Source organism: Ixodes scapularis, unplaced genomic scaffold (genome assembly GCF_016920785.2).
Source record: "Ixodes scapularis isolate PalLabHiFi unplaced genomic scaffold, ASM1692078v2 PGA_scaffold1__304_contigs__length_218370807, whole genome shotgun sequence".
Classification (NCBI taxonomy): Eukaryota; Metazoa; Arthropoda; class Arachnida; order Ixodida; family Ixodidae; genus Ixodes; species Ixodes scapularis.
Window position 1 is genome coordinate 38,565,137 of NW_024609846.1, and position 10,303 is coordinate 38,575,439.

The following is a 10,303-nucleotide window of genomic DNA, read 5'->3' on the forward strand; positions in this document are numbered from 1 at the left end:
TTTTAGCTTCTCTTTGTTCTATTATTTTTCTGCTGCAGGGTTTTTCAACCGTGCAGCAGGAAAGCCGAAGCCGGCCGAGGGATAAGAGTTAAGTCTTTTAAAATAATTTTTCCGAGAAATGAAAATTCGGATTCGTCCGCCCTGCTCATCCTCCCTGCTCCTCTGCGTTCTCCTCTTCACCTCGCGGGGGCCACGTGATCTCGGGGGGGGGAGGGGAGGGGGTAGTCACGTGACCCTCCCGAGGCCACGTGACCCCAACTGAAGTCATGTGACCCCCTCCCCCCGAGGTCACGTGACCCCCCCGGACCATACTAGACAATGAGGGGAGGAGGAGGAGGGCAGAGGTCCGGGGGGTCACGTGACCTCAAGGGGACGGGATCACATGATTTTGGGCGGGCCGTCACGTGACTTCGGCGGGGGGAGGGGGGTGACCCCCCGGGGTCACGTGACCTTGGCGGGGGAGGAGGGGGGAGGAGGAGGAGCGGAGGGGGAGGGGCGACGCCGACGCCAACGCCGACGCCGCACAGGCTGGAAACGGGTCATGTGACCCCCTCCCCCCGAGGTCACGTGACCCGCCCGGACCATACTACACAATGAGGGGAGGAGGAGGAGGAGAGGGAGGGGCGCGGTTACGCCGACGGCGACGCCGACGCCGCTCAGGCTGGAAACGGGCCCCTAAGAGCTGCGCTCTAAAATACCGTTGTGCGTATATACCTCGTGATAATAAATCTTCATGAACTTTACGAAAAGTTGAATATCCTGAAAAACTGCTATAGACTCAAAGGGACTGACTTCTCGATTCGTGAAGACTGCTCGATGGAAACTAGACATATAAGAAGGTTATTGTGAGACAGTAGTTCCAACATTAGACGGGACGGAGTTAAGGTATCCCTGGTACATGACAAATTGAGGATCAGCAAAGAATTCTTCGCGTGGAATGCGACAAAAAATACCAGGGTGAAGCTTCCTTCCCGTATAAGGGAACGCGATTCCCAAACATGACAAACATACCATTACGAAGAGCTACGTTGCATCAGTGTTAACGTTTGAAGTATTGTGAACAAGGTCGCACTCCTTGAAAGCCTAATAGTAACTTACTCGCCGCATATAATCGTAATAACAGAATCATGGCTCCGTCCAGAGATCGGCGATCACGAAATTTGTCCTATGTCCTAATTTGCTATAGAATTTTACGCAAAGACAAAGAAGGTCGAAGTGGGGGTGTCGCTATTGTACACGACGAATCGCTAGTACTGAGCAGATTGGAAGATATCGAGAGATAAGAATGTGTCTGGGCATCGGTGGTCCTTAGAAAAAGCAACGTTGTTATCGGTGCGGTTTACCGCCCCCCTCAAACGGATCTCGATTTTTTCTTTAAACTGAATGAGTACCTCTGCCGCCATTCTCTAAGTAATCGTAACCTCAGAGTCGCGGGTGACTTCAACGTCCCCGACATCGACTGGACAAGCCCGGTCCCAAATTTTCTTGCGCCTTCAGCAGAACCACTGGTTGACATAGCAGTTTCAAGGTATATGTACAGATGGTAGCGAAACTTGGGCCAAAACACGGTACAAAACAAATTGCCAGCGACATCAACCAGGAGGGTCACGTGGTTACGGTGCGTTTGAAGCGCGACTAGGAGACGTTATGGCAAACTATATACAAATAAAATAACTTTAATTTAAATTATACTAAATTGTAATTTTAAATTTTGTATGTTGTTATTAGTGGTCTTAAATAAGGTTTATCGCGCTCGAGAACGCTGAAATAGCTTTTATTACTACTGATATTCTAACTTGCCCTTAGCGCCCTCTGTACTGCACAATCAACAAGGCTGGCTTTTAATAGCGATAAATTGCAGAGGCATCGTGCTGCACGAAGAGGCAGGTTCTTGTTGTCCGTCTGCTTGCTTCTTTTAGGTCTCCACGTGCTTTTTGAATCGTTCTACCGTCACTTCAAATAGTTTGAAAAGTTTCGTTCGCTCAGCCTGATTACGCAAGTTACGTGCGCAGGAGCGTAATATCAGCGTGATATAGGAACAGTCACCTTCGTGCGGTTGGACGCTACTGCGTCCGACGGGCTCAACGTCCTTCGTGACAATGAGCTCAACACATTATGCAACGAGGCGTTGCTCCGTGGAAGAATGCCGAAGTGACAACCGCACGGCTGGCGTCTCGCTGCACCGGTTTCCTGTCGACACTCGAAAGTGAGATTTTGTTCCTGTCAGTGAGGTGCCTGCTGTGTTGTGGCCATGCCCCCCTTGTAAAATGTTCTCTTAACTGTTGTTAGTTTTCGCTGACTTTGCAGCGTTGTTCGCGCTCATTACGAAAGCGCCCAGGATATTTGAATTTACCTGAACCGATTTGCCCCCCAGGAGTATGGGGTCATACTCATCGACGCTCTAATCAAGGATGCAACACGACATAGATACATTTAAAAGCCTCTGCACTAAAGGCTCATGTTTATCTTTTTGTGGTTCATACAGAGAGTTTTGCTCACTAATCTGTGAATGTCCTCGCTCCGATTTGCTTTGGTGTGTGCACATATTGGCTACATTTGCTCTTTGCAAGTACGCAAGACACTTAGATAGCACCGCGCTTTATCCGCAGGCGTGAAGCATGGGTTCGGTTCTCCAACAACCGGGGCCTACAGGGGAAGACTCCATGGCAGCTACGAAACATGGTTGTTTGCTCTTTACATTTCAAGGCGTCAGCTTTCCTGCGGCCTGGATACCTACGCCACAATGCAGTGCCGACTGTGCTTGCCCCTGAAGGTGACCAGACCACTAGACCTTCCGACGCGCTTTGAGAATAACCATGTCAAGGCCCACTGATTAGGGAAATAGTTAGCACATGGGCCCGAAAAATTGCTTTTGTGGACTTGTAACATTTATGCAATTTCACAGAAACGACACGTGGCGAAGTTTCAAGCGAGAGCTGTACAGTTTCTGCAGTGGCAAATGGTGAGCTTTTTCGCTGTACCTACCATAAAGAGGCAGCAAATGCCGTCACCACTGTGTTAGTTCATGTTCTTCATCACTTGAGCATTTTGCTATAGAATAAAGTGTGCTTGGACAAATGTGGGGAATCAGATAGGAGTCATTGATTGAGTCTCATTCCAGGCCCCATTTACTACATTTTTAACCTCAGGTGAGAAAGCGACTCCAATATGGGCCCACAGACCTGCATTGTCCACGTTGACAAGCAGCTTTCGGAAATGAAGCTGTCCTTGAAATAAGGTTATTTCCCTTTTCCGATGTTAAATATAAGCGAATTGGGGAGAAATTCAACCGCTACTCTTTCACTAATTTCATATTAAATTTGCAGGAAGGAGTTCTCCAGCCCCACCGACCTACCGATACCCGGGCCGCTCGGACTCCCAGAGTTCCTGTGGCATTCCTGACGACCAGTCTTCCGAAATGGAACTGTCCTTAGAAGAAGGTGACTTTTTTTTCAGATTTTAAAATAGGAGAATCAACCAAGAATTCAACCGCTACTCCTTCAATAACTTTGTGTTAAATATGCAGGGAGGAGTTCTCTATCTTCATCGAGCTGCACATCCTCCAGCCGCCCAGACTCGGAGAGTTCCTGTGGCATTCCTGACGACCAGTCTTCCGAAATCGGGCTGTCCCTGGAAGAAGGTAATTTTTTTTTTTTTTCATTTTCAGATGTTAAAAAATTAGAATGAATCTGAAATTCAACCACTAATTCACTGTTTTCACATTACCTTCGCAGAGGGATGTTCGTCAGCTTCATGGGACCACACATATTCCTGTCTCCCACTAGAGAACAGTCCACTCGAGGCTCATGGTAAGTGATGGGAGAGCAGGGCGTTTTTGCGCGCCTTGTTGTTCTGACTTTTTTGTGTTGTTTGCTCTTACTACAGTTATTGTAACAGCACTTTCTATTTTTTCTATTTATTTTGAAGCTGATCATAGCTACGCCCTTCCTCAAAATGCTGTTCCTGCTCACGAGTCCAGCGGAGACATGGCTGACATGGCGCCGTCGATTTATGGACCGTCACCTGAGGACTCTCTCTCTAGCAGTGCCGGTGTACTTTCTCACAGAGGTAAGTGTTCTTTCATTTTACCTCTTGCACCTTTTTGTTTTGTATTGTTAAAGTGCACAAATTATTAGTCGTCGAACATAAACAACCAAGGCTAGTTATAGGTATTAGATGACTTGAAGATACTAAAATTTATTCTGAAAGTTGGCGGTACATACAAGGGTACATATAGCACTATGTCACAGAACACAAGGCCGGATGGCAGCCAGCTACAAACTGGAGTCAGTTGAAAATCCACCATTTATTTGTGCTTCACATTATTATATTTAAAGTAATGTATACAAAATGTTCATAAAGTTTCACAGACGAACCACCCAAACACCAGAATGGGTTTCACTGAATGGTAATGCAATAATCTTTTCGCAAAGCCTCGTGTAAGGCAGCATTTTTTATAGCTAGCTAAAAACTGCCTGGGCCATACGTGCATGAAGCTAACCTTATTTAAATTTGATTTGCACGTATGAAGTACGTTATCAAACTTTTCACTGTACCTGGTTTAAAAAAAAAAAATTGTGCAACTTGACAAGGAATGCAAGTTCTTATTGGCCACCACTTACATATATATAAACATTTTTACAGTTTACTGATCTGGGTGATTTGTCACCTTGCAGCATCAAGCAAGGCCCGCAGCACTGACAAGAGAAAGATGGACGCACTGAGGGCCAAGGTACGACAGGTCCGAGAGCAAAACAAGAGGCTGCAAAGAAGGCTGCAACGACAGCGTCAGATGAGGACTGTTGCTGAAGTTGTTGAGAGTGTCCGCATTCATGTTTCTCCAGCTGTCGCTGCACTCTTTGAGGCCCAGCTTAGGATGAGGGGTGTGAGCCGGTTTGGTCGACGGTGGTGCAGCCAGAACAAGTCTTTGGCTTTGGGCCTCTACTTTCATAGCCCAAAAGGCTATAAGTATTGTAGACGACTGCTTCGATTGCCATCAGTCCGATCACTGCAGCTGTGGCTTCAGCGTGTTCCACTGAGGGTTGGATTTTACCCCGAAATTTTCGAGCTGGTAAAGAGGCGAGCGACTTCTTTTTCACGAGCCGATCGAGCCTGCAGCATAGTGTTTGATGAGATGCATATTAAAAAAGAGCTCTCATACAACCCCTCATCTGACAGGTTTGAAGGACTTGAAGAGTATAGTAATGGTGTGCAAGGTGCGAACCTATCAAACAAGGCTTTTGTGTTTATGGCAAAAGGAATTCGAACACCATGGAAGCAGCCACTTCGCTACTTTTTCGCTCATAAAGGCACACCTACGAATGTCCTGCAAGATCTTCTTTTCCAGTGCTACAGCCTCCTTGTGGATGCTGGCCTGGAGCCAGTAGCTGTGGTATGTGATCAGGGGAGCCAAAACATCTCCCTTTTTTCAAGCCTTATAACCCCCGAGAAGCCTTACATAGATGTCAACGGCAAACCTCTTTTTTTCCTTTTTGATGCTCCGCACCTCCTGAAGTGCCTCAGAAACATGCTATTTAAGTATGACTTCAAGGTTTGTGATCAAGTAGTAAAAAGCTCGTACATAAAGGAAGCTTATGAAAAGGACCGGAAACTTGAGATCCGTTCGATGCCCAAGCTGAACGCAAAGCACTTTGATTTGACGGTCTGCTCAAAGATGTCGGTGAAACTAGCGGCCCAAGTTTTTAGCAACCATTGTGCTGCTGCAATGTATGCCTTCGTAACGTTCCAGCAATTGCCAGCTGCAGCTATTCACACAGCGAGATTCGTTGAAAGAATCGACCGTCTCTTTGACAGCCTAAATAGCTCCCACAAATCGGCAAAAACGCCCTTCGCCTCTGCGATGCATAATGGCTCTGTCCATGAAGAGTTTTTCAAAGAGTGCATTGAAGTTTTTGAAACCCTGCAAGTACTCGGATGTAGACGGCAGCCAAACTGCATTCGTGGCTTTTGCTTAACAATGAGGTCTCTGATGATGCTCTGCAATCACCTCACAGTTAATTTTGGTTTCACCTACATTTTAACCCGCCACTTAAACCAGGATACGCTTGAAAACACCTTTGCTATTATACGTTCGAAGTCTGGAGCAAACGCAAACTCTACTTCTCGTCAGTTTCAAGCAGCGTTCAGACATCTTTTGGTAAGCAACTTGTTCAAGCTGACTGAAAAATCAAACTGTGCTGAGGACATGATGTCCCTCCTTGCTACTCTTCCGGTAGGCCTATCGGCACCCTCTGCTTCTCTACCCTTGGGAAGCTCAGTTTTCCTTAGCGCAGCAGACGAGTCGCCCTTAAACTACCCTTCGGCCATGGTAGCGAACAACATGGTTTATTTTTCTGGGTGGCTTGCGACAAGATTTTTGAAGGGTCATTCTTGTGTCGGGACATCTCAGCGATGTGAGCTGAAGAAAGAAAATGCATGTTTTTCTGAAGGAAACCAAGTTTTACTGTACTTGAGTGTGAAAGGCACTGCTGACTCGGACTTTGGAAACCTGTCAGTTCCCTCCCCTTCCTTCACATCATTCGTTGAGGCATGTGAGCGTGTTTTCGAGGCGAGGATCAACAACCTTATTTCAAAGGAGGGCATAGGGCGCACTCTTTGTGTACTTTTTCATCAGGAGGTCCAAAAGTCTCTTGTTGTGTGTGACAACAATGTGTATGACGACTTGTTTTTTCTGTTTGCAAGAGTCAGGCTACACTGGTTTGCACGAAAAAAAACACTGAACTTGTTGATGCATCAGCAAGGTGTAAAACTAGGCAGCACGTGCAAAGGCTAAGCTCTTGAGACTACACAGCGTACATTTTAAAAGTAGTATATGTGCTTTCCTAGCCTTTCGTGTGGTATAAAAGACTATTTTCGTTTGCTCGATATTTTGCAACGTGTCTCGAAAAAATCTGGCGGGCGCACAATTTCGCGATCTAGAACAATATTTATTGCTTTCATATCCTTGGACTGAGTCATTTTTCGCGAGGTTTTTCAACTTGTGAAATTATTAAATTTTAGGTCATCGCGAAAGTCAAGGTGCTTACTGTGCTTTGGGTTACTGACTGCTCATGTCGTTTTGTCACTGAATTAAACCTGTGGTTTTAGGGTCCGACGAAACACTGGCCTATTACCTGCAGCGTACTGGAGGGCACCAAAATTATTTACGCGTACAAGGGAGGTTACAGAGTACACAGCACCATCATACTCAAGTTAGAAAGTTTTCTGGATTATGGTACCTTGCCAAAGAACGGCAAAATCGGCTGTTATTTTCGTTGAACACAGCTTTCCTCCAAACACTTTGAATTTTTTTATATTGATGGCTGTCTATTAATTGACAATGTCCACACAACAGGCAACCAATTGTACAGTGTGTTACGTGCTATCCTGTCATAATGTGCCTTGTGTATTGATCTAGTTTTCTTCCACCTTAAAACTAGGTATGATTGTATGCTTCTGACGAGCGTTCTGGTTGAGTGATTGTAAGCAGTTTTAAGTGAATAAAATGTTAGTGCAACATTGGACTGCATTTGAGTTACTGTTGCGTATCTTCAACGCTAACACACTCGAGAAACGTTATTGTTATTCACTTTGTTTGTGAGGTCAATCACCTTAAAGCCGCTCCCACATTTCTGAAAAGCTGAAGAAAAAAGCAAAAGTAGTTCTGTGGGATGAAAAAAAAAATTCTCGTAGTGAGCTGCCTAAAAAAGGCGGCCGCATACAAAACTTAAATTATTTTCGCGCAGATTTAAGAGTCCAAACGGGATGGGGTAAATTCAACAAAAAAACCGAGACTGCAGGCAAGAAGGACAACACACTAAAAGAAGTCAAACATAGCTTGGCACAGCTTTGTTTGAAATTTTTTAGTACCAGAAAGCTTTGAGGCTTTTTTTAGAAATCGGGATTGCAGGCAAAAAGGACGATCGTCCTTTTTGCCTGCAGTCTCGGTTTCTTGTTATATTTAATTTTCGCGCCAAACAATACATCAAAGTGACGTCACGTTTTTGGTTTTTTTTTCGGAAGTGACGTAACTTCCTGTTTATTTTTTGTTCCGCCGGAAATGCTATCACGACACATAGATGGCGCTAGCGAAGCCCCATGAGCCGCCATTTTTTCGACACGTGGGGTTCTATGGAAGCTTCGCTACCATATGTACATATACCTTGGCAGTTTTCCATAACCTTACGCAATAGGGGCTTCCCAAAAGTAAGCGCCTCTGGTGCCAAACGCGCGAACTACACAAAATCCGCCATTACTACGGCGTCAGTTTTTCGTACCGTTCGGCTAGTGCTTAATGGGTGCGACGCCGACTCACTGCTGCGTCCCCCTATGCAGCCAAAGAGGACCGAAAGATGAACAAGAAAACAAAGTAAGTCACTGTTGTGAAGTTGAATGCCAACAATGCTGTGAATAAATTAAATTGGGTGAGGCAGATCCGCGCGGAAGTGGCAGCCTTCATCCGTGCGCACGGGAGGACGAGCTTCACTAGAACTAAAACGCTAATGGCCCAACAAATCAAAATCAATCTTCCAATGTTGTACGTTTGCACGGCAATGAGGACAAGACGAATGAAACAGACAGCTTGCACTAAGACTGGTAAAACAGCTAATCCACAATATGGTACATGGCGTGGAGCAGCGAAATCCACCGACACGACGCAACGAGTGACTCCCGTCTTGACTTGGCCCCTTAGCCCCGCCGAAGAACCACGTTACTGAGTTTCGCAACGTTACGTAAACCAAAAACAAACCCCGAATTAAAAAGTACAACATTCCGTTCCCCCTGTTTCCATCTCAAGTGCCAGCGAAGTCGAAGGCGTAAGCGGGCAGCGTGGTACCTTTAACGGCACTTGGACGGCACGACTGCGCGCAAAGATCGCTTACGGCGTTTTGCTCGAACTTGTAGCTTTGGCTTCGCGCATACTTACGGCCAAACAGAGTATAGAGATAATGTGATGCATGTCGAATGCCCAAGAAAAGAATAATGCTCACCTCGACATTTGAATCGACGACGGGTCTATGTAGGCCTCCGTTACGAACTTATAGCTTCGTGCAGCCTGACGGCTCGACCTCAACTTGGACGTACGGTAGCATTCGACTTTATCTACATCGAAGCTCTGCGGTATTTTAGTGAGACTCGTGCTCCACGATGAAGCTGCTGATTCTGTTGAACCGCTGTCAGCGGTTGGCCCACAGTCAGCTGCAGCCATCGCTTTCGTGGCGACGCCGTAGTAATGGCGTCGGCTAACTTTGCCAAGGTTGCTTGACTGACTTTCGGGAAGGGCCTATTGGCTAAAGACCCGACACGAGAAAGTGGCGAGTCAGCATCAACGCTGGATTTGGGCTTTTATCAGTGATAGGCTTGCAAGTCATGCTACGCACACTACGTTGCTGCCAGGCATATCGACCACAAGGTAGTTTTGTTCGCGATAACTGTCGAACTCTGTCCCCACAAACCACGCAAAACAACCGGGTACTTAATTTTCTGCAGGCTGATTACGAAGGTGTTCTTGACAGGTTAGATCTTTATTTTTCTGAGTTCGAAACAATGCGTGAGCTAGACTGTAATAGCGTGAACGAACTGTGGGCATTCTTCAAATCAATTGTTCATGAAAGTATTAGGCAATGTGTTCCCACCAGAAGCAAGATTGTAAATAAGAAAAACCCTTGGATTACAAGGCAAATACTTCAACTGCAAAGGAAAGCTAAAAAATTACAAAAATCCTGTAAGCGGGCATCGTCCTCTCCGTCCATTGAGAGACTAAATAAATTACGCGTAGACCTGACTAGCCATATAAAACAAGCGAAAGATAGATATCACAAGGAAACCTTGGTCTTATTTCTGCGTTCTTCATCACTTAAGTTCTGGAGATACCTTTCGTCGTAAAAAAAGAACAGAATCTGTTGCTAGTCTGTCAGTGGATGGAGGCATTATTAGTGACCCGTCCGCCTTGGTTGACTGTTTCAACCTATATTTCAAATCAGTATTCACGGTCGATAACGGCAATAACACCGAAATTAGTGAGCCCCAAACTTCTACTCCATCCCTAACCAACTTGTCCATAACAGAATCAAGTGTTCTGTCTCTGTTACTCAGTTTGGATACCAAAAAATCCCCAGGCATTGACAACATTCTAAAAGCTTTCTCGCAGAGGTACGCACAATGGTGTGCTAAGTACCTCTGTATAATATATGAGAAGTCTATCTCGACGTGTAAGGTACCACGGGAACGTGGAAACGTGCCAAAATTACCCCAGTATTAAAATCAGGAGATGGCCAGCTTGTAACGAACTACAGACCGATAT

At 45.8% G+C, this 10,303-nt stretch overlaps 1 protein-coding gene across 1 annotated transcript; it reads left to right on the plus strand.

The window, feature by feature from the left end:
* The first annotated feature begins 2,481 nt into the window (after positions 1–2,481).
* On the plus strand, positions 2,482–3,817 carry LOC115322869. The gene is made up of 5 exons (XM_040214440.3): positions 2,482–2,773; positions 2,906–2,962; positions 3,327–3,440; positions 3,527–3,640; positions 3,735–3,817. Exons 1-5 carry the CDS (start codon positions 2,680–2,682, stop codon positions 3,815–3,817), a joined length of 462 nt encoding a protein of 153 aa, XP_040070374.1. The 5' UTR covers positions 2,482–2,679.
* The last annotated feature ends 6,486 nt before the right edge of the window (positions 3,818–10,303 follow it).